The sequence below is a fragment of the Polypterus senegalus genome, chromosome 17, assembly GCF_016835505.1.
Source record: "Polypterus senegalus isolate Bchr_013 chromosome 17, ASM1683550v1, whole genome shotgun sequence".
Taxonomy (NCBI): Eukaryota; Metazoa; Chordata; class Cladistia; order Polypteriformes; family Polypteridae; genus Polypterus; species Polypterus senegalus.
Genome location: NC_053170.1, coordinates 97,240,386 through 97,265,344, shown reverse-complemented (window position 1 = coordinate 97,265,344; position 24,959 = coordinate 97,240,386). Strand labels below are relative to the sequence as shown.

General features: G+C 44.1%; 1 protein-coding gene across 6 annotated transcripts in view; it reads left to right on the top strand.

Moving 5' to 3' along the window:
• Positions 1-9,488: 9,488 nt before the first annotated feature.
• The window catches only part of rsad1 (radical S-adenosyl methionine domain containing 1), a 28,989-nt gene continuing 13,518 nt past the window's right edge, over positions 9,489-24,959 (top strand). For all 6 annotated transcript variants that reach the window (XR_005631101.1, XR_005631100.1, XM_039740238.1 and 3 more), the window contains exons 1-4: positions 9,489-9,699; positions 15,585-15,718; positions 18,907-19,111; positions 21,683-22,048. Coding sequence is in view for 4 of the 6 variants with exons in the window: in XM_039740238.1 (XP_039596172.1) it covers positions 9,568-9,699; positions 15,585-15,718; positions 18,907-19,111; positions 21,683-22,048 (837 nt within the window). In the remaining 2 variants the exon portion in view is untranslated. The remainder of the gene's footprint in view (positions 9,700-15,584; positions 15,719-18,906; positions 19,112-21,682; positions 22,049-24,959) is intronic.

Sequence of the window (24,959 nt, the reverse complement as noted above, 5' to 3'; positions counted from 1 at the left end):
TTATTTTTGGTTTGAAATTACCAGGAATTCCCTCCCGTGGTTTACTTTCGAGTCATGAAAATTTCAAAAAGTAAATATCTGTTTCGCGGACTTGCTTTCAATATTTGTGTGACCTCACATCATCGGACATGACGTTTACCTAGGCGTGCCATTCATTCAGTCGTGTAAGTAAATTCTACATTTTGAAATTCATTGGAGTATATGGCTGAATTTTACGTACAGTAGGTCACCGTGATAGGTTTCATTTTTGGGTTTTGCCTTTGCTTTTCATTTTGATTCAAATTGTTCACAAGTGCGTGATTAGGGAACAACCAAAGGGCCTGAATAAATGTAGTTCCACTCTGAACCAGGGGGTGGCGAAGTGCGCTAATTCTCTCTCTTAATTCCTTACAGAACATTCTCGAAAAATCCCGCCCTGTTCTGGGGCAGCCAATGGCTTCACCTCTCATTCCGGTCCTGATGACATCACTTCCCCTGCAAGGATTTAAAAGCCGCCATCTTAAGATGATACTCAGTTCTGTTTTGGACTCCATTGTGTGAACATATCTTTGTTTTTTGACAGATTTTGCAGCCGGGAAATACAGTCATATGGAAAAGTTTGGGAACCCCTCTTAATTCTTTGGATTTTTGTTTCTCATTGGCTGAGCTTTCAAAGTAGCAACTTCCTTTTAATATCTGACATGCCTTATGGACACAGTAGGAGTTCAACAGTGACATTAAGTTTATTGGATTAACAGAAAATATGCAATATGCATCATAACAAAATTAGACAGGTGCATAAATGTGGGCACCCCAACAGAGATATGACATCAATACTTAGTTGAGCCTCCTTTTGCTCCTTTGAGCCTCTCGACGCTGTCCTCCTGTAGCCTGTGATGAGTGTCTGGACTCTGATGGAGGGATTTCTGACCATTCTTCATACAAAATCTCTCCAGTTCAGTTCAATTTGATGGACAGCCTGCTTCAAATCACCCCACAGATTTTCGATGATATTCAAGTCAGAGGACTGTGATGGCCATTCCAGAACATTGTACTTCTCCCTCTGCATGAATGCCTTTGTAGATTTTGAACTGTGTTTTGGGTCATTGTCTTGTTGGAATATCCAACCCCTGCTTAAGTAACTTCAACTTTGTGACTGATGCTTGAACATTATCCTGAAGAATTTGTTGATATTGGGTTGAATTCATCTGACCCTCGACTTTAACAAGGGCCCCAGTCCCTGACCTGGCCACACAGCCACACAGCATGATGGGACCTCCACCAAATCTGACAGGAGGTAGCAGGTGTTTTTCTCTGAATGCGGTGTTCTTCTTCCACCATGCAAAGCGCTTTTTGTTCTGACCAAATAACTCCATTTGTGTCTCATCAGTCCAAAGCACTTTGTTCCAAAATGAATCTGGCTTGTCTAAATGAGCATTTGATACAACAAGCGACTCTGTTTGTGACGTGAGTGCAGAAAGGGCTTCTTTCTCATCACTCTGCCATACGGATGCTCTGAATTGTAGAACGATGTACAGATACACCATCTGCAGTGAGATGTTCTTGCAGGTCTTTGGAGGTGATCTGTGGGTTGTCTGTCACCATTCTCACAATCCTGCTCATATGCCGCTCCTGTATTTTTCTTGGCCTGCCAGACCTGCTGAGTTGGTTTAACATCAACTGTGCCTGTGGCCTTCCATTTCCTGATTCCATTCCTTACAGTTGAAACTGACAGTTTCAACCTCTGAGATGGCTTTTTGTAGCCTTCCCCTAAACCAGGAGACTCAACAATCTTTGTTTTCAGATCTTTGAGAGTTGCTGTGAGGATCCCATGCTGTCTGTCACTCTTCAGAGGAGAGTCAAAGGGAAGGAAGCACAACTTGCAGTTGACCACCTTAAATACCTTTGACCACTCATGACTGGACACTCCTGTCTATGAAGTTCAAGGCTTAACAAGCTCATCCAACCAAGTAATCAGCATTGAGCAGTGACAGGCATTCAAATCAGCACAATGACAAGGGGATCCACATTTGTGCACAGCCAGTTTTTCACATTTGATTTCATTTCATACAACTGCTTCACTAAAAATCTTTGTTCAGAAAACACCGCAGTACTCCTTCCTAGTAGTTCCTAGGAAATCAAAGACATACCACTGATATCTTTTATGTTGAAAGGAGAGTCAATTATTATGCAGGCCGAGAGGGGGTCCCAAACTTTTGCATATGACTGTATTATACTTGGTGGCTGCCCCAAGCCTTCCCAATGTCTCTGGGTTATTCTTGTTACAAAATATTTTGCTCATCTCACTCAAGGGATTTGCCGCTGCATGGGAATCAACTGGGATGACGATCAGCACCTTCAAGTCTGAGGTCATCGTTTTCCTTTTGGAAAAAAAAAGGGGGATTCCTCACTTGAGCTACAACTGACCTCAAGAGGAGAAGTTCAAGTATCTCAAGATCTTGTCCACTAGTGATGGGAAGAGGAAACACGACATCGACGAGTGGATTGGAGTCGCGACAGGTGTTCTGTGGGTGAAGCGGGAGCGGAGTCTACAAGAAAAGACTGTCGGTTTACTGGATGATCCACATCCCTGTCCTCCTGTCCCATGGTCAGGAGCTGTAAGTAATGAGCAAATGAGCGAGGCATGCGAGGACAAGGAGCCGAAGTGAGGCTTCTTTACAGGGTGGCTGGGCAGACACTCCATGATAAGGCGAGGAGCTCAGTGGTTCGGGAGAGTCTCAGAGTAGTGTCAATGCTCCTCCAGATCGAGAGGATCCAGTTCAGGTATTTATTTATTCATTTATTAAGCACTTGAAAAACGCGAAGATAAGATGAAGATCTTGACTTTGCGGACGATGCTGTGATCTTCGCGGAGTCAATGGAGGCTCTGATTGGGGCACTCGAGAGACCGAGTGAGGGGTCTGAGTGTCTCGGCTTGTGAGTGTCCTGATAAAAACCAACATCCAGGCCTTTAATGACCTCTTAGGCACGGCCATCGGCAGTGCGTCTGTCTGCGGAGAGAGTGTCAACTTCATCGAGAGGTTTACTTACCTCGGCAGTGACATTCATGTCTCTGGTGACTCTTCCTGTGAAGTCAGTAGACAGATTGGGAGAACATGGGGGGTCATGAGGTCACTGGAAAGGGGTGTCTGGCGCTCCTGATATGTATGCAAAAGGACGAAGGTCCAAGTCTTTAGAGTCCTGGTGCTCCCTGTTTGTGAGACATGGCCACTATCCAGTGACCTGAGACAAAGACTGGGCTCCTTCAGTACTGTGTCTCTTTGGAGAATCCTTGGGTACCGCTGTGTTGCCTTTGTGCTCACGGAGTCCTGAATTGAGGCACATGACCTGCATTGTGAGGGAGTGTCAGTTACGGCACTACGGCCACGTGGAGCGTTTCCCCGAGGGTAATCCGGCTCATAAGATCCTCATTGTTGGGGACCCAAGTGGCTGGACCAGGCCAAGAGGTCGCCCACATAACACCTGGCTGCAGCAGATAGAGGGTCATTTCCGGAGGGTGGGATTGGACCGCGTGTCTGCCTGGGGGGTTGTAAACCGGGGGGGCCGAGTTGTTTCGTCGTGTTGTGAGTGCGGCAACACACTGTACCAGTTCATGCTGCCCAGCTTGACTTGACTTGACTTTAAAAACGACATCAGGGCTGACCAAAGTGCTGTACAATAAATTCCAACATACAAGACACACAATAACCAAAAGGGTAAAAGAAACAGAAACACATAAGAAATTCATAATAAAAAAAGAACACAGATAGTCAACATCATACTTCAGCAGAATTCAAACCCTGCTAAAACCTATTTTTGTCTGACCTTTTTGTAATTCCTTTCTTTTCTTACAATAAAGTATTTAAATGTTAAGAAGCTTTTTTTTTTTCTTTTTTGATCCATTGGACCGTTTTCCCACTCCTCTCTAATAGCCTTTTTTTTAACCTTAGAAACCTTACTCCATTTCTGGGCCAGTGCAGGCTGAAAGTCTGGCTTTTCAGCTAAGGTTAGGCTGCCTGGGGTGAAGCCTATCCAGTAGGCCTGGACTTGTAAACAAGGCAGGTCTGGCCTTTTCTGTTTTTTTTTTTTTATCTTATTTCCCCTTCTTGTGTTGTGTTGTGATATTCAACAGCCCCTCATGCTGACCACTGCCTCAGCTAACTTGATATGTGTTCTGATTTATTATTGTCTGGCACTGGTGGGGTTTTACTAAGGTCACCAGTCAGTGGCAGATATGCTGGTTAAGAATTTCATTGAGTCCTGGACTTGTGACGCTAAACTTGAAATTATAGTTAACTCTTTCAGGGCTAATTTTTTTTTTCTTTTTGTCCCAGGGTCCCTGACTTGACCTGACCTGACTATCCCAGGACTGAGTTTTCTGAAAAGCTCACACAGCAATGGTTTCATACATAAATCAACATAAATGCTTATTTATGACAAATTTCACTGTTCCATGAGCCTCTACAGTATGTAAATTCACAGACTTTTTACATACCTGTTGGTCTCAGCACTCATAAGCTGAAAGGCCCTTCCTGGAAACAAACAGCTTGAAGTAGTCAAGTGTCTGGTAATCTGTAGAGTCCACTAGCACGCCATGTCGTTTGATGAAGCCCAGTGTCCAGCTTGGCTCCCACAGATCTATGTCTGCGAAGTCCTCCCGGCACTACGATTAGCTGGGGATCGATCACCTGATGCAGTTACCTGTTTCTTGTTTTCGATTTCCAGATTGTATGCATCAAAATCAGAGTTTGAGAAATGTCTGTGAAGTTCTCCCAGGTGAATGTTGCCATAGGGGCGTCAGCTACACGAGCTGGGGAGCGATCAGTTGCTGCAAGTGCCTGACTTTCGTTTTCGATCTCCACATCATTTGCATCAAAATCAAGAGTTCAATAAGTTAGAGTCTGACCCAGGAATAATACGCAACAAATACAAAATAAATGAATAGTACGCACAGAGTATTTCGCTTTGCACATTCACTTTGCTCTCTCGCCCGATGTCGCTGCCATTTTGTAGATGTTGTTTACGCTACTCACGCACACGCAGGGCTTTGACGTCAAGTCAACGAGTTGTGACAAAGGCGCTATATAGGCGCCGGACCCGACACAGACGGACACGGAGGCACACATATTTATTTTTCTTCAACTGGGGACACGTCTTCCCCATGTCCCTCAGCCCTATTACACACGCCCAATTACAAAGCAAATGCAGTCTTCATCACCACTCCTCCCGGCGAGCGTTCTCCTCCTCCTCCTCCTCCCGCCTCGAGTAGGGGCTGCTGGCTGCTCTTATAGCCCACCCGGATGTGCTCCAGGTGATGACTGACCTTATTCAGGTTGCACTTCCGGGTTTGGCCCACACAGGCTCAGGAAGCCATGCAGCTCCCCCTGGTGGTGGCGACGGAGCCCCACAGGGCTGAGCTCCAATGTTCCATGATTGTGGCCGCGATGCAACCCAGGGGGCTGCCACCAAGCGCTTTCCGGGGGCCGTAGTGTGCCAAAGGGGCATCCCGGCCGGGCATGGGTCCCAGCCGTCCATCACAGAGTCTAGCAGTCAGTCCTCTCAGCAAAGTTTCATCGACGTTTACAACTTTTATTGCTCTTTGCCCCTGGATCGTTGACTTTAGTCGCCCTCAACAGCAACAACAACAACATTTATTTCTGTCACACATTTTCATACAAACAGTAGCTCAAAGTGCTTTACATAATAAAGAATAGAAAAATAAAAGACACAATAAGAAAACAAAATAATACATTAATTAACATTGAATAAGAGTAAGGTCCAATGGCCAGGGGGGACAGAAAAAACAAAAAAAAACTCCAGACGGCTGGAGAAAAAGTAAAATCTGTCGGGATTCCAGACCATGAGACCCCCTGACCAGTCCCCTCTGGGCATTCTACCTAACATCAATGAAACAGTCCACTTTGGATTTAGGGTTCTCACGGAAGGACTTGATGATGATGATGGTCACGTAGGCTTCTGCCTTTTAATCCATCCATCATTTCTAGAGCATCATGAAGCTTTGAGTAGGTGGAGGTGGCCACCACAGAGAAACCGGAAAAAGAAACAGAAGAGAGAGTTGGGGTCAGTACGGATTTTAGAGCCACTATGAATAGTTATTATGATGAACTGAACATACAGAGTATCAGGATTAAGATAAAGTGAAGTTATGAGAAGGCCATGTTAAAGTCATGTGTTTTCAGCAGTGTTTTAAAGTGCTCTACTGTATCAGCCTGGCGAATTCCTATTGGCAGGCTATTCCCGATTTGAGGTGCATAACAGCAGAAGGCCGCCTGCCCGCCTCACCACTTCTTTTAAGTTTTGTTCTTGGAATTCTAAGGAGACACTCATTTGAGGATCTGAGGTTACGATTTGGAATATAAGGTGTCAGACATTCCGATATATAAGATGGAGCTGATTATTTAAGGCTTTATAAACCATAAGCAGAATTTTAAAGTCAGCCCTCAACCACTTGTGTTGACAAAAGCTGACATCCGCCCTAAAAGAGTCAACTGGTGTAGATGGGAGAAGCACACGGGAACACAGGGAGAACATTGAAACGCAACACAGACAGTAACCATGCTGGGATTTGAACCCAGGTGCCTGCCTGCTGCTCCTTGCAGATTACGTCTAAACCTGAGCTCTTGGTTTGCGCGCACAATCACGAGACTCTCCAACCACGGCCGCAATAGTAAATATCCCATCCGAAAAGAATTCAGAGACGCCATTTTGTGAGTGCTGAGACTTTTTTTTTTTTTTACTGTTGTGAAACTGGCAGCTGCTCCAGCATAAAACAGCAGGCACAAGAAATTATGGGATCTTTGTCAGTCACTCATGTAAGGAGCCATTTGTGCTGGCAGGGCAGGCCCACAGGAAGCAGCCAGGGGAGACGATCCATCTTGTGAGGAAATTCAACCTGCCTGCACAATAGCATTTGATTTGAATTATCTGTTTGATTTGCATTCCCTTAAGTAACTGTAAACTGCCACATCGCCTCTGCTGGCTGCCTCGTCTCGATAGTGGGCTGCTTTAACTCATGTAGAGGGGTTTCATTTGATGAAGAATGGGGGTCCTGGTGTAAACGCTCCCAGAATGAGGATGTTTCTGAAATATTAAAACCCTTTACAGTAACGTATACTAAACGTCAAATTAAAAAATGAAAGTCTCCAAATTTATGGTCATTTTTGGGACACACGGTATCAATTGCACCTTCGAATGAAGGCTGTGCTACTGTTTGTGTCTTTGTCTCTTAGTAAAATGTTCATAAAAATGGAATGCTGGCCATTTTGTCCCACTTTCAGTGTGGCCAACATTTCAGTTACTCTGCGGTGTATAAGAGTTATCAGTCGGGGCCATCACAGTGGCAGCGCTACCATAATGTGTCACACGCTCAGAACGCTACACAAATCCTCAAGTAAAATGGGTTGTGGATTTGGTGACCCGAGTTCACAGCCACCATAGAGCCGTGGATACAGAGGAATAATCTCGAACCCGGGCACAGACCCAAATACCCGAAGGGAGAGAGAAAAAAAAAACGGTTTAAGGCACCATATAAATGTGAAAGGGCACCATATGATACATTTTAAAAGGCACTATATGACAGATAAAAATGAAAGAAACCATAGCACATGATTCGTATTGTAAAGTACTACATGGCAGGTAGATATAAATGGCACAGTATGAGATAGATATGATAAGTATGAAACACACTCTAGGATTAAGTTAAAAGGCAAACTGTGGCAGATACTGTAGCTAGATATAATGAATACTATATGAGAGAGACACTGAATGATAAATTTGAAAGGCACAATGTGATTTTTTAAAATGAACTCTATGACAGGATAGATAGATAGATAGATGGATGAAAGGCACTATATAATTGATAGATAGATAGATAGATAGATAGATAGATAGATAGATAGATAGATAGGAAAGGTGCTATATAATGGATAGATAGTGTGACAGATAGGGGGCGCCCTTGAGTCCTCAGATCAGTCGCCAGACACCAAGTAAAAGTCCAAAAGTTGACTTTATTAAAGTAAATAAGTGCACAAAGCACCCTCCTGTCCACAGTACTCATATAATACTCCACAATACACAATAATACAATCCTCCACTCTCCCAGACGCGTTGCCACCCTGCCACCCAGCTAAGCTCAATATCTGGGATCTCCCACAGTCCTTTAATAGTCCGTGACCTGGAAGTGCTTCTGAACCCCTGTCCATGTGACTTCCTAGCACTTCCAGGTCAGATGAAATCTCCTTATTCTTCTTCAACCTGGAAGCACGACATTCCCTTTGTCCATGTGACTAGGTCGCACTTGCGGGTTGTATGAAAAATACTCGTTGCTCCTCCCTGCAGCTCCATCTAGTGGCCCCTGTGGTATCCAGCAGGGCTGTGGATGAAAACTCCATTGTCCATAATTCCCTGCTAGTATTTGGGGCACCACCATGCTGCAGGAAGGGCTCCACCTGGCGGCCTGGGGGCATTGGCCGGGCTGACTGGCCGGCCATATACAGCAATAGATAGAATTTGGTATAGTAGGCAGGATTAGATAGATAGATAGATAGATAGATAGATAGATAGATAGATAGATAGATAGATAGATAGATAGATAGATAGATAGATAGATAGAATTTGGTATAGTATGCAGGATTAGATAGATAGATAGATAGATAGATAGATAGATAGATAGATAGATAGATAGATAGATAGATACTCCCAGTGACAGCAAGTCATGCTCTAATGTTCTAAAACGTTTTGGGAGTTTTTTGTTTTCCTCTCCTCCGTGTCAGCTGGTCAGACATTCACATTCAAGAATCAAGAACTTCATCTTCATCCTAAATCAACAGCAAGCTGGACAGGACTGTTTTATTTACTTTTGTATCGTTTCATTAACTTTAATAACATCAAACTGTTTTTACTAAATGGGTTGTCTAGTTAAAATGTAGATATATATTAGATCTGGTTGTTCTATTGTCAACCTTTTTCCTAATAACAGTGAAGGTTTCTTTTGCACTTTAGTGATTAAATTTTGCTTAACAGTACCTGGTTGATTTCGTATTTAGTATGCTTACATTTATTACAAATGTTCAAAAATCGTAGTATTAATTAATGATAGTAATCCAAGTAAATGTGGTACATCTTTGTTTTTGTCGATTAATCTGTGGAAAGCACCTTGAGTTGCATATGAAGCTCATCAACTATAGAAAAACCTAGCATGTCACATCTTTCAAGTTACCTGTAATTAACAATCTCTAGATTCCATTTTTTCCTGATCTTCGCGTACACAATATTGTTTTTTTTTCACGAATCAACAACACATGGCATTTAAATCAGCAGTGGACCTTCTGCAAAGGGCTGAACAGTCCCGTAGCTCCACGAATGCTAATCCAGGTTTATAATAACGATCAGAATAACATCTGCAAAGTTGGTCGAGCGCGCCGCCCAGTGGCCGCGCTCTGAAAAGGCGCACATCGACGGTCACGCGCCTCGACTTCCGCGCCTCAGGCGGCACGTGGCTTACACGAGCACTAAGAGGCGCGGGAGAAGGAAAGCACGAGCCCGTCACGGCTGCCGCGACTTGACAGGATGGCCCTTTCTCGGGGGAGAGGCGCAGGAGGCTGGCCTGTTTCGCTCTGCAGGAGATTCATGACCGTGTGGCGAAAACTCGAGAGCGGCTCGGAGGAGAAGGAGGAGGCGGCGGCGGCCGTGTACGTGCACGTAAGTGTCAAAGCGCGACGAACGATCGAGAAGCTCGGCCGCGTCGGTTTAAACGACAGGAACGGCCGTGCTGATACGCGGCTCGGGGTGCAGCTGATCTGCTTGACATTTAAGGAGGCGGGCCGGGACTGTGAATTCGCCAATGTGTGGAAAGCTGGGCGGGACGAAGATTAAACCGGACGTGAAAATAGAAAAGCGAGGAGTTTTGAGAGGCGTGTCAATGGGCGTGTCAGCCTGACTCAGCACAGGGTGTTGCTCGGAACAAACGTGAAAGGAGGCGTCCCGACCGAGGAGGTGACCCCATGAACAAGGTTTTGAAATTGGCCTGATTACGTTGGGTGCAAGAGGGTAGTTGACGACTCATGCGGTGCTCTTCACAGCAGTTTTGGGGAGTTTGAAGTATATTGGCCATTCACTCTTTTCGAGCTACTTTGGAGGCCTCTTTTGAGATTTTGTAACACTGACGTCTCATCTTCTCGTCTCCCACAGTGCAAAGCTGCCTTATTGTAGGCAGAACACAGCCCTGCAAAGTGCCAGTCCATCTCAGGGCCTACTTACTCACACACTTATTCAAAAAGGGATGGTTTAGAGCAGTGATCTGTAACCTTTTTTGAGTCACGGACCCCTTTAAGAATCTGATGAGAGCTATGGAGCCCCCTACCCCAGAAATATCCACATAAACACAAATTAGCATGCCGTGAATATAATGAACTTTATTTATGGAGATCTGGTTGTCTCATACATGATGTTAACACTAATGGTACTGCTATGTATATACTTATTTTTGTGGACAATTTATGGCGAACAGGTTGAGACATTCCTGTAAATCAATTTGAACATATGAAGTATGTTTTGTGAATAATTTGTGTTCGGCATTCAAATGTTAACAGGGTAATTTTGACTCCCTCAAAGTGTTATTAAACTATCAAAAAAAAAACACTCCTTTTTTATGCAAAAAGTAATGGCCACTCATTATAATTCTGAATTACAATCCTCTTGTGCAAATTAAAACAGGTCTACTACTACTACATTTTCTACTACTGTTACTACTACTACATCTACTCTAACTGCACAGTGAATATACATTTGACTTTATATCTGACCCTCATGGACCCCCTGAAACCCGTCCATGGACCGTCTAGTGCAGGGGTCCTCAGTCCCAGTCCTGGAGGGCCGCAGCGGCTGCAGGTTTTTGTTCTAACCCGGTTGTTTCATTAGAAAGCCATTCTTGCCACTAATTTCATTTCATTGGCTTGTTGGTGCTTTAACTCTGCTGTGTCAGATTTTCTTCCCGTTTCTAAGGGGATCATCCACATGATTTGAGGGCCAAAATGGAGGAGTTATTCTCCGTCCTTCACTTTTTTCTCTTCGCTTTCCTTCCAAGTATTTCTTTAAACCCAATAGTGCCTGATAAACACACACCGGTGCAAATGGAAACCAGTGAAATGCTTTGGTCATTTGCATCTTATTGCTAATTTGAGCAATTAAAAACCAAGAATACAGCTGTTTATGACTAAAATAAGCAATGAGGGTTCAAAATCAAAAACGAGCGAGACCACTAAAGAGAAGCAGGAGTGTCACTTGAGCAATAAGGCCTTCTTATTAAGCAATTGGGTTGAAACAAAAACCAGTAGCCACTGTGGCCCTCCAGGACCGTCATTGAGGACCCCTGATCTATATCAGTGTTTCCCAAACTCGGTCCTGGGGACCCCCTGTGGCTGCAGGTTTTTGTTCCAAGCAGATTCCTAACCAGTGACAACACCTGATAACGCTCATCTCATTTAACTAGCTGGTCTTATTTGTCTTTTATTCTACATTCAGAAAAGCACAGCAGTGTGATTTTTACATTTATAAGACATTTAGAAATAATGTTGCTCTAGATTTTAATGTTTAACTCCCTTGTGTTGATTGAATTATATTTTGCCCTTTCTCTGTGCAGTTTTATCCCCTTCGTTGTATCTTATTAATGACAACTAAAAATGAGCAGAGCAGACAACAACAACAACATTTATTTCTATAGCACACTTTCATTCAAATAGCGTAGCTCAAAGTGCTTTACGCAATGAAGAAAGCGAAAAAAAGACAAAGTAAGAATTCAAATAAGACAACACTAATTAACATAGAATACAAGTAAGGTCCGATGGCCAGGGAGGACAGAAAAAACAACAAAAAAAAAAACTCCAGACGGCTGGAGAAAAAATAAAATCTGCAGGGGGTCCGAGGCCACAAGACCACCCAGCCCCTTCTAGGCATTCTACCTAACATACAGTACAGGCCAAAAGTTTGGACAGACATCCTCATTCAATGTGTTTTCTTTATTTTCATGACTGAAGGCATCAAAACTCTGAATGAACACATGTGGAGTTATGTACTTAACAAAAAAAAGGTGAAATAACTGAAAACACGTTTTATATTCTAGTTTCTTCAAAATAGCCACCCTTTGCTCTGATTACTGCTTTGCACACTCTTGGCATTCTCTCGATGAGCTTCAACAGGTAGTCACCTGAACTGGTTTTCACTTCACAGGTGAGCCTTATCAGGTTATTTAGTGGAATATCTTGCTTTATCAATGGGGTTGGGACCAGCAGTTGTGTTGTGCAGAAGTCTGGTTAGTTGGACGATCATTTATTTTTCAACAGGACAAGGACCCCAAACACACCTCCAGGCTGTCTAAGGGCTATTTGACCAAGAAGGAGAGTGATGGAGTGCTGGAAATGGTCATGAAAATAAAGAAAACACATTGAATGAGGAGGTGGGTCCAAACTTTTGGCCTGTACTGTACGTGATCTCAATCAGTCCTCATTGTATTCAGGGTTCACAAGGAAGGACTTGATGATGACGGTCACGTGGACTTCTCGCCTTTAATCCATCAGTGTAGGGACATCACGGTGCTTTGATCAGGTGGTGATGGCGCAGATCAACACTGAATAATCAAAGGCTGCAACTACTTCAGCATCAGACCCACTAATTAGTAAAATAGTAAAATTAGAAAAGTAAAATGAAAATCAAGATGAAAATATTGTTAAAAAGAAAAAATACATTATTCCCATATAACTGCTTGGAACATTTTAATATATATACTCAGCAAAAAAAGAAACATCCTCTGACTTTCAACTGTTTTTACTTTCAGTAAACTTAATGTGTAAATATTTGTATGAACACTAAAAGAGTCAACACCATAAGACATAAACTAAAAATGTTTCACAATATGTCCCTGAATGAAGGGAGGGTCAAAATCAAAAGTAACAGTCAGTATGTGGTGTGGCCACCAGCTGCTTGAAGTACTGCAGTGCATCTCCTCCTCATGGACTGGACCAGATTTGTCAGTTCTTGCTGTGAGATGTTACCCCACTCTTCCATCAAGGCACCTGCAAATTCCTGGACATTTCTGGGGGGAATGGCCCTTGCCCTCACCCTGCGATCCAACAGGTCCCAGACGTGCTCATTCCTTCGACGATAAACACGAATCTGTCCATCACCCCTGGTGAGACAAAACCGTGACACCTCAGTGAAGAGCACTTTTTGCCACTCCTGTCTGGTCCAGCGAAGGTGGGTTTGTGCCCATAGGCGGCCTTGTTGCTGGTGATGTCTGGTAAGGAGCTGCCTTACAACAGGCCTACAAGCCCTCAGTCCAGCCTCTCTCAGCCTATTGCGGACAGTCTGAGCACTGATGGAGGGATTGTGTGTTCCTGGTGTGACTCGGGCAGTTGTTGTGGCCATCCTGTACCTGTCACGCAGGTGTGATATTCGGATGTACTGATCCTGTGCAGGTGTTGTTACACGTGGTCTTCCACTGCGAGGATGATCAGCTGTCCTTCCTGTCTCCCTGTAGCGCTGTCTTAGGCGTCTCACAGTGCGGACATGGCAATTTATTGCCCTAGCCACATCAGCAGTCCTCATGCCTCCCTGCAGCATGCCTAATGCACGTTCACGCAGATGAGCAGGGACCCTGGGCATCTTTCACAGTCGGTAGACAAGTCTCTTTAGTGTCCTGCGTTTTTAGAACTGTGACCTTAAATGCCTACTTTCTGTAAGCTGTTAAGGTCTTAACGACCATTCCACAGGTGCATGTTAATTCATTGATTATGGTTAATTGAACATGCATGGAAAACATTGTTTAAACCGTTTACAATGAAGATCTGTAAAGTTATTTGGATTTTTAAAACATTATTGTTGAAATACACAGTCCTGAAAAAGGGACGTTTCTTTTTTCCGGGTGTCCCTGGTCTTCTTCCCCTCTGAGGGCCAGGGCTCCTCAGGCATTGGGGTGCCCCCTGGTGGTGACCACGGGTCCCTGTAGGGTTGAGTTTCTAAGCTCTGTTCCAGTGGTCCCCAAAGCCACCAGGGCGGTCGCCCCCTCGTGGTCTGGAGGAGGCGTAATCCCTCCTCCGGTCCTTCTGGGCATCCCGGCTGGGTGCCAACCCCAGCCACTTGCCACAATAGACAGAGGGGAGCCACTTGGACCACCCCCATTGTGTAGCTCCCACCTGGTTGATGCGACGGGAGCCATTATTATACGTTCACCACATAATAGCTATCATATTGTGAAGGGGTGAGAGAGAGAGAGTTAGAGACGGGGGGAAGATTAGGGGGCTAGAATAACCGACCCATGGTGGACAGTTTAGCCAGGACGTCAGGGTACTCCCTACGCTTTATGAAGGAGGCCCAGGGATCTTTAATGACCACAGAGAGTCAGGACCTCGGTTTTAAGTCTCAGCTGAAGGACGGAGCCATTTTTACAGCACAGTGTCCCCGTCACTGCACTGCAGGCATTGGGGTCCACCGGGTAAGTGCCCCCTGATGTCCACACCAACACCTCTTTAAGGGCAGAAACCCAAGCTTTTTTCCTAGATGGTCTCCCATCCAAATACTGGCAGGGCCGAACTTGATTACATGACCTGTTCTGGAGTGCAGGCGGTATGGCTGCCAACAGCAAATGTCACAAACCTGCCAAAATGACAAAGTCACAAAGAAACTTTAATGAAGATTTAAAGAGTTTCTGTAAATGAGATGTAAAAGAAATGATCTCGGTGTTTACTCTTCCATATGGTGCCGATAGGCCTTCATCTCCGACCCCAACTCCGATTTATGGTACCACACTGACTCCGACTCCTGCTCCTCTATTTCTAATTTAATTTCACTGTATTCTGTGCACCTGACCCTGTAAACCGGTACTGTGTGGGTTTTCATTCTATTAATATCAATTTAAGCAATGATTATTTTTCCATTTACTGAACCGAAAATATCACAAATACATCAAGTGTGCACCCACGAATCACGTGATTATCGTGTAATCCATTATAAAGCCATCAGTGAAATCCTCCCCAAGCCGAGAAACTCCTCATGTTTTCGTTGCACTTGTCTCTCCCTCCCTGCCGAAAACGAAATTCAGATTATTCATTAGGGTAAGGAAATAATTGGACTTTTGGATGAATTATTCCTGAGAAAGGCAGAAACGGGACAAAAGGAATCGGGACCAGGGCTTTCATACCGAAACGAGGACATCAGTAAGGAGCAGTGGTCGGCGTCTGAGTTACATTATCTGTTGTGAAGAAACCTGGGATGAGCAGCCCAGCTGGAGGGATGCATCACGCTCCACGACTGCCTGGATGGGTGGTGACCGACCTTATCTAGTGTGTGGGCTGCACGATAGTCTTGTGTGGCTCAAACATTTCACAAGCTATTAAAAACCTTAATGATTCATAAAACTGAATTGTCATCGCACTGAAAACATAAACGCAAAACTGATGCCTTGAAAAATTGTATCATGGGAACAAAATGTCTCACGAGCGGCACACTGAGGTTTGCTGGGTTGCCCACCAGTGATGCCCAAATGTGCTTGTTGATTTGTTGCCCCTCACCTTTTGTTTGCTGTTTTTTTTCAGTGGCCCTACTGCCAGAGGCGCTGCACATATTGTAACTTCAATAAGTATGTTAAGCCAGCGGTGGATCACGATTTAATGCAGCAGTGTCTGGTGCGGGAGTCTGAAACTTTGCTTCATCTCAGCCAGATTAAAAGGTGAGCCATGGTTTCCATTAACACCAGCCATCTTAGTAACCATAATTATAAATACACTAGCTGTGTAAGCCTGTTGTGTGTAAGCCCAGGGTCCTAGAAACGATTGAAATCGTCAGAAAAAAAAATGAAATGTAGAGATGTCAGGTTAATTGGAAGGAACTGCTAGGCGTCACTCTCCTAGGAGGACTCGTGTTTTTCTGATGTGCTCACCTCACTTGTGTACTAGCAACGGAAATGGAAATGTAACAGGGATACGGTTTTGCCGATGTGTAATGGCGGTTAAGCCACTGTCTTTCTTCAGAGGTTTCGTTTTGCCGATGTGCTGGCCTTGTTTGTGTATCCTCGGAGGTTGAAGCCCTTAACCCGACTCCACCCCTCACTTCCAGGCCGGACAGAGCGACAGACACACACACACACACTTCCACACATATAAGATAAGTGGGCTACTTTTTCCCCAAAGGCATGGACTCATTTAACAGTTGTGAAAGGAATAGACCTTGACACCAAACAGGAGGTTAGGGGCAGCCACCCGTATCTTATACTAATAAAAGGCAAAGCCCTCACTCACTCACTCATTCACTGACTCACTGACTCACTGACTCATCACTAATTCTTCAACTTCCTGTGTAGGTAGAAGGCTGAAATTTGGCAGGCTTATTCCTTACAGCTTACTTACAAAAGTTAAGCAGGTTTCATTTCGAAATTCTACGCATAACGGTCAACAACGTCCGCCATGTTGAACTTTCTTATTCATGGCCCCATCTTCACGAAATTTGGTAGGCGGCTTCCCTGCGCTAACCAAAACCAATGTACATACTTATTTCGGTGGTATGATGCCACTGTCAGCCGCCATATTGAACTTTACAACGTCACTAATTCTTCAACTTCCCATGTAGGTAGAAGGCTGAAATTTGGAAGGCTCATTCCTTACAACTTACTTACAAAAGTTAAGCAGGTTTCATTTCGAAATTCTACGCGTAACGGTCATAACTGAATCCTACTTACGTACATATATACGGCCATAGCCTGCAGCTCGGTCGCCGTGTGAGGCGGAGTTGCGTCCCCCATACCCACGCCTCCCACGTAATTGAGTGCCTGCCCATATAAGGCCGTCCGTCAGCATCAATCCAATAGACACGCTGCCGCTAAGTATTCGCAGGCAAATCAAAAAGTTAATACCGGGAATGCCTGTTAAACATTTTAGATTCACGAGTAACGATTTGGGTGGCGAGATTATGACCGTTTTGAGGCGTTTGTCATGCCTAAGACGAATACGATATCCGCAAGATACAAGTTTAATGAGAAGACGCAGGGTATAAACGAGACTTTTGATCACTTTGTAACGGAGTTAAAATTGCTGGTGAAGGACTGTGCTTCTGCAAACGAAGATGAGATAGTCAGGGATAGACTAGTGTTTGGCACAAACTCAGCGAAAGTGCGAGAGAAACTTCTAAGTGCCGGGTCTTCGCTAACATTAAATAAAGCCGTGGACATCGCAAGATCGCACGAGATAGCACAAGCACAGCTGAGAACCTTCGATGCATGTACTGCGAGCGGCTCACGCGAACTGACTGAACGCAGTACGCAGACAACAAGCAAGAGCTCCAAATAGCGCTGAACAAAAAACGCATTACACAATTGAGAAGGCAGCAAAAGAATACTATATGCTCGTGTATAAGTTGGGTCTTGAAACCCGAAAAAAAAAATCAATCATAAAATCACACCCCGACTTTTATGCCTGTTCAAAATTGTGACACTTAAATTTATTTTTACATCCTCTTGCCTTCTACAATCTGTCATCAGTTTCTCAGATGCATCAAATTTTGTTTTAGCAGCGCAGTTACCAATTTCTCTTGCTATTTCATCCATCCATTATCCAACCCGCTATATCCAAACCAAAGGGTCACGGGGGTCTGCTGGAGCACCCGGAGGAAACCCACGCAGATACGGGGAGAACATGCAAACTCCACACAGGGAGGACCCAGGAAGCGAACCCGGGTCTCATAACTGCAAGGCAGCAGTGCTACCACTGCGCCACCGTGCCAGCCTTTTGCTAATTCAATGACTTTTAATTTCAAACCAGCTTCATATTTTCTTCTGATTGAACGCTCCATCGTAGATAAGGGATGCTCTTACGATAAAGGTGTAGAAGGGTGTGAGACACAAAAAACACTAAACAGTGCAAATGTCACTTCGGAATAGTGTTGGGTATTACCGTGTGGTCACGTAGGCACAATATAGAGAGAGGGGGGTCAGGAGTGCCCACTGATACAGAGCATTGCCGCACCCACATAGAAAAAAAAGGCTGTGTGCCCGGTGGTTACTTACTCTCTCAGGTGTGCGTTGGCATATCATAAACTCTTGGACCAATAGCATTCGACTTATACGACCGACATTATAAAATACCAGAAAGTATACAGTAAAATTAAGTCCCGACTTATCCACAAGTGTATACGGTAGGTTATTTGTTATAGCTGCAGTATAGTTTATGGTTTGTTTAAACGAATACTCCACCAAAAAATGACATTTTTTATATGATACCTACCACATTTAGTTTGTAATGATGGCTGAGAAAAATTTTTAATCTCTTGTTTTCATGGAGTGGTGGCTCTGAGGGTAGAGATCTGCACTGGCAATCGGAAGGTCGCCGGTTTGAATCCTGTAAACGCCAAAAGTGACTCTACTTCGGGGGGCCCTTAAGCAAGGCCCTTAACCTGCAATTGCTCCGTCCTGGGTATGACGTTAATCTGCATGTAGGCAGGGAAAAACCTGGGGCTTGGTGGTAGAATTGGCACTCCAGCCACCATAATAAATCTCAGACTGGTTCCATTCCAACTGAACTAGCGTAGTGCTGAGGTGTCACCCGTTGCATGGCTGCACTCGAGTCCTAATCTGGGATCCTGAGGTGGTTTGTCATGTGGTGGGTGAGCAGCACCTTGAATCAACAAAAAATATTATATAATACAGTAGAACCAGTGCTGTACAACGTCCATGTAAAAAAGAAACCTCACGTTACTCACGTCACATAGTCCACTTGTCTGATATCCACTTGTATGCTGAAAATGTGTGAAACTGCACGTGTTTTTTTGCTAAAATGTCTCGTTTTAATGTAACCTTTTAACTGCACATAACATGAATGGATGTAAATGTCGCAGGAGCTCATTTGTTCTCTCCTGTGTTCGACTCAGGATCTCATCTGTGTACTTTGGAGGTGGCACACCAAGCCTGGCTAAGCCCGCCACCATAGCTAAGCTTTTGGAAACGTTTAGCAAATGTGCTCAGCTGCCCGATGATACGGAGGTGACGCTGGAGGTGAATCCAACATCTGCCGGAGCTTCAAAACTGGCTGAGTTTCGATCTGCAGGAGTAAACCGTTTTTCTCTCGGCATTCAGGTGAGATTCGGCCCCTCCTAAAATATTACTAAAGGGAACTCGTATCCATAAATTAGGAATTCTGAGCAAACTTTTGAATGTTGCTTTTTCCATGAATCTGTTACTAGATGACATTTATTTATCTAGCTGACACTTTAAGACAAAGTGGCAAGTGGACCAGGTCAGGTTAGAGTAAATATTTACACATTTCTACAATTGGAGTGCTGATAACTTAAAAGAATGGGGCACCCAGGGTAAACAAATTCAAAGTTATGTTAGTGCTTTGAGGAATGCCTGTGGGTGTCCGAGGAACTACATCGTGTTATGTAGAACAGGGTGACTTGAGGACAGGCTTGGGAGCCAAACTTGTGTCATTCTAGCCTCCTTCCGAGGTCTCAATGGGGGCTTAGGAAAACACAAGACCCTTATTATTTAAATTTTAATGATACTTATGTTTGCTGTAATCTTCTATATAAACGTCTACGCGTGAAAGTGTGTGTGTCTGTCTGTCCGGCCTGGAAGTGCGAGGCTACAGCGCGAAGCTCAAAGAGCTGGAAAGGCGGCCCTGAGGTAACGAGTCGGAAGAAGAAAGAAGTATGAGGCTGCAGCATGAAGCTGAAAGAAAGTGACTCCGTCGCCAAAGTTAAACCTCTGAGGAAAGACAAACTCGCTTAGCCGCTGATACATAAGGCGGGCGAGCACATCGGCAAAACGAAACCTCTGAGGAGAGAGAACCTCGCTTAGCCGCTGATACACAAGGGGGGCAAGCACATCGGCAAAACGAAGCCTCTGAGGAGAGAGAAACTCACTTAGCCGCTGATAGACGAGGGGGGCAAGCACATCGGCAAAACGAAACCTCTGAGGAGAGAGAACCTCGCTTAGCCGCTGATACACAAGGGGGGTGAGCACATCGGCAAAACGAAACCTCTGAGGAGAGAGAAACTCACTTAGCCGCTGATAGACGAGGGGGGCGAGCACATCGGCAAAACGAAACCTCTGAGGAGAGAGAACCTCGCTTAGCCGCTGATACACAAGGGGGGTGAGCACATCGGCAAAACGAAACCTCTGAGGAGAGAGAAACTCGCTTAGCCGCTGATAGACGAGGGGGGCGAGCACATCGGCAAAATGAAACCTCTGAGGAGAGAGAAACTTGCTTAGCCACTGATACACAAGAGAGGCGAGCACATTGGCAAAACGAAACCTCTGAGGAGAGAGAACCTCGCTTAGCCGCTGATACACAAGGGGGGCGAGCACATCTACAAAACCAAACCGCCGACTCTGCATTTCAATTTTTTTTCTGATGATTTCAATAGTTTCTAGGAGCCCAGGCTTTTTACATCACGGGCTTACGCAGCTAGTGTTCTATAATGTCTTCACAAACAAGTAAGCACATAATGCTTATGTAGGGTAACTTTGTTTACAATAAATTTTCTTGGTGACCAACGACTGGAAATAATTTATAAACTGTAACATGCATTATAATAAAACTACGTTCCAAGCATAATAAACATAATAACTCGTAACATTATTTGATTGTACAAATATTAATACACATACAAAGGGAGTAGATAGAAATGCCAGAGCAACAAAGTAATGACTTGTTTGTAACGGGTACTAAGATTCCAGCAGATAAACTGATTGAAAATGTGCAAGATAGATTAGTGCTGCTGTCCAAAAATAAAGAAAAAACAATTTGATCTTACTGTTTTAAAAACAGTGCTCACTTAGTAAGCCTGAAGGTTTGCTGTCTTTTTTGTGTTTAGATTTTTATCAAAATGTAATCTTCTTTATAAAAAATAAATCTTCTTCTTCTTCTTTCCCCTGCTTCTGTTAGGGTTCGCCTGTCCTCGTCATCTTGTTGTGTTACCCCCGTCACCTGCATGTCCTCTCTCACCTCATCCATAAACCTTCTCTTAGCCCTTCCTCTTCTCCTCTACCCTGGCAGCTCTATCCTTAGCGCCCTTCTCCCATAATACCCCTCATCTCTCCTCTGCATGTGTCCAAACCAACACAATCTCGCCTCTCTGACTTTGTCTCCAAACCGTCCCATCTGAGCTGACCCTCTAATGTCCTCATTTCTTATCCTGTCCATCCTCATCACACCCAATGCAAATCTTAAAATCTTTAACTTTGCCACCTCCGGCTCTGTCTCCTGCTAACAATAGCCAGAGGTCAAATAAACACAGAGCCAAAAACAAAGGCAATACCAGAATAAGAGGCTAGAAAAGACTCTCTGACAAAATGTCACTCTGTCAAAATCTGAGGGAATTTGAACAACACCAGCAGGCCTAAAGAGCCAATTCCGAGGCAGGCGGGTCTGTATCACAGTATTATTATGTCATGTGCATTCTTACAAAATGGTGGGCTGGGGTTATTAGTCACTGGATTTCTCATCATTTACTGTAATGACATTTTAAAGACCTGACAGCATCACCGTAATAATTTCTTATACCACTGACTTAGTAAAACTTCATTTCTCTACGTAACTGGCCTGTTTTTGTGATCTTTTGTTCTTTTATGTTGTTGTGATGATGGCACATTTCTGCTACACAATAGTTTAGCCTTATCTCTTTGACTTTTTGACCTTTTCAGACTCTAAATGATCAAGACCTTGTAACCTTAGGAAGAGATCACAATTCCCAGGATTCATTACGGACGTTACAAGAAGCCAAAGAGCTGTGTCCGGGGCGCACATCAGTGGATGTGATTTTTGGCCGTCCGGGCCAAAGCACAGACTTGTGGGAGAGGGAGCTGGAGGAGCTGCTGGTGGCCTGTGATGACCATGTATCCTTGTATCAGTTGACTTTGGAGAGAGGAACGTCTCTTTTTAAACAGGTGCACTCTGGGAAACTAGACATGCCTACAGAAGAGCAAACAGCTGTTATGTATGAGACGGCAAGGGAGATTCTGAAACAGCATGGCTTTCAGCAGTATGAGGTCTCCAATTTTGCCAGAAATGTAAGTGTTTTCATTGCATGAGTTTAATCGACCATAGTTAAAGTCCCTCTATTATTTTTTTTGTTCAGGTGACAGCATTATGATTTTAATCAGTGTCCTTGATTCAGGCCACGGTTCCTTTAAAAATGACTACAGCCGCGTCCTCTTAATAACTGAACATACTGATCTGATCTCTTTTTACACTCCACGTTCACACCCACTCATTTACAGACACACACACACTTGTGTAGGTGGTGATTTCATGAAAATATGAAGGGCTTCTTTTATTAGGATGAGCCCCGTGACTCAACACACAACACGGGGGGAGATGTTTATGAATCGACACCTGGGGTTTCGCAAGGAATTGGTGGGGGAAGGGGGGGGGACAATGACTTTACATGTGTGTGCTAAAAATAATGGAGCAGGATTTCAAAAGAGAATCTACTTCACGTTCTGCTCTTCAAGAGGAGGGTTGTATCTCGAATATGGCTTTAGATGGACGTGTTTGTGGCTTTCAAGCAAAATATATGTTTTACATACAATAGATACATTCTCAATTCTGCTTGAACTTGTTCAGGATTATGGGTGACCAGAGCCTATCCACCGATCACAAGGTAAAGTTTTATACAATGTAAGCGAAAATTATGATAACCGTTAAGTAATTGTTTTGGAAACATCAGACCAGTGGGCAATTATTCTGGTCTTTAATGATTTCTATTTCTGCTACCTTAGTAGTCAGCATTTTACTATTCACAATGTCAGTCAGTCAGTCATTGTCCAACCTGCTATATCCTAACACAGGGTCACGGGGGTCTGCTGGAGCCAATCCCAGCCAACACAGGGCGCAAGGCAGGAACAAACCCCCGGGCAGGGTGCCAGCCCACTGCAGGGCAAACACACGCCAATGCACCTAATCTGCATGTCTTTGGACTGTGGGAGGAAACCCACACAGACACGGGGAGAGCATGCAAACTCCACACAGGGAGGACCCGGGAAGCGAACCCCAGTCTCCTAACTGCAAGGCAGCAGTGCTACCCACTGCACCACCGTGCTGCCCTATTCACAATGTGTACTAATTAATTAATAACTATATAATATATATATATATATATACAGTATATATATATATATATATATATATATATATATATATATATATATATATATATATATATATATATATATATATATTGTGGTGGATTACTGACATTTCACTCCGGCCCTCAACCCCAGGCCGCCAGGAGGAGCTCTCCCGACAGCATGATCATGCCCGAGTTCCAGCAGGGCATTATGGACTATGTAGTGTTTGTACACAGCCCTGCTGGATACCTTGGGGGCCACCAGGCTTGCTGTAGGGGGCTCGTGGCTCTTATGTGCCCTATGACCGGGAGTGCGTCACGGTCACGTGACAGGAAGAAACGACGTGCTCCCGGGTTGAAGAAAGGGACTATTTACCCTGACCCGGAAGGAATAAGGACTTGTGGACTGTTGGGCAGGAACACCTCCGGGTCAGGGAGTATAAAAGGACTGTGGGAGCTCCCAGACAATGAGCTGAGTTGGGAGGCAGGGTGGCTAAGCGTCTGGGAGTGGAGGATTGTGATTTATTGTATTGTTATTGAAGAATAGTGGAGTGGTGGTGCTTTGTGCACAATTATTATTATAATAAATAATTATTGGACTTTTTATCTGGTGTCTGACGTGTGGTCTGAGGGTACAAGGATGCGAGTGCGAGAAAACCCTAATCTGTCACAATATACAGTATATATATATATATAGTGGAAGTCACAGGGACGTACAGCTCCCCAAAGCTGAACACAGACAGGCTCAGAGACACACAAGTGCAAAATAACACTCTTTTTATTTCTTCGTGGGGCAGCTCTATTTCCCCCTCCCCACTTCAGAGCACAGTACACAGTTTCTAAGCACAACACTATTGATCAGTTTCTTTCTTTCTTTCTTTCTTTCTTTCTTTCTTTCTCCTGTGCCACCTCCACTCCTCTCCATGCAAGCTTTGTCCTCCACCTTCCGACTCTGGCTTCTCGAACGGAGTGAGGCGGCCTCCTTTGTAGTACACCCGGAAGTGGTCCAGGTGCACCCGTCTCCTCTTCTGGCAGCACTTCTGAGCTTATTGAGAGGGCACAAGGTCAAAAACAAGCCCAGAAGGAGCACAGGGCTGTCATAGCGCTTACTGACAGTGGGCTCATTTACATTCACTGATCAACGTCTTTAGATTTGGGGTGAAAGCAACATCTCCATTTGATCATGGAAACAGCATTCAAACTCTGCACACAAGATTACCCCAGCGGAAAACTGCCATGGTTTTCGGGCTTTACAAAGAAACAGTGCCATCCTTGGCGTCACCATTCAACTCTGTATAAAGCTGTGTGTTTAATAAATATTTTTAATTTCATACATGTATTTAATGGCAGGGCTTTACACACAAAGTACAAATAAGCACATATATTAATCAGGTCTGAGAAGAGAAAATGCCTGGCCTCTCCGCTTCAGGATCTACTAAATGTCCTGGATTTTTAGTGCAGAAGACGTGTTAGTCCTTTCGTTTTTGGAAGTTGCTTCAGTCTCATCAATTTCAAAGTAGGCGTCATATAATACTGGCTGAAAGAAAATGTTTATTTTTCTAAATTATAGCAACAAATTCTGCTGAAAATATTTATGGTCTTTCCCGTAAACATTATACGATTTATGAGTTTACCAGTCAGCTAAATGTGTTCAAATAAATCTTTGGAAACTAGACAGTCATTTTATTGAGAGCATTTACTCAAACGGAAGATATGAAACTGCGGAATGAATTACATAAGTAGATATTTAATATAAATTGACGTGAATGAGGGACATAAATAGAATTAATCTGACAAGTATGCTACAGAGTACATGCCATACACAAAAGTGTGAATGATATTTCTTGTTTTCA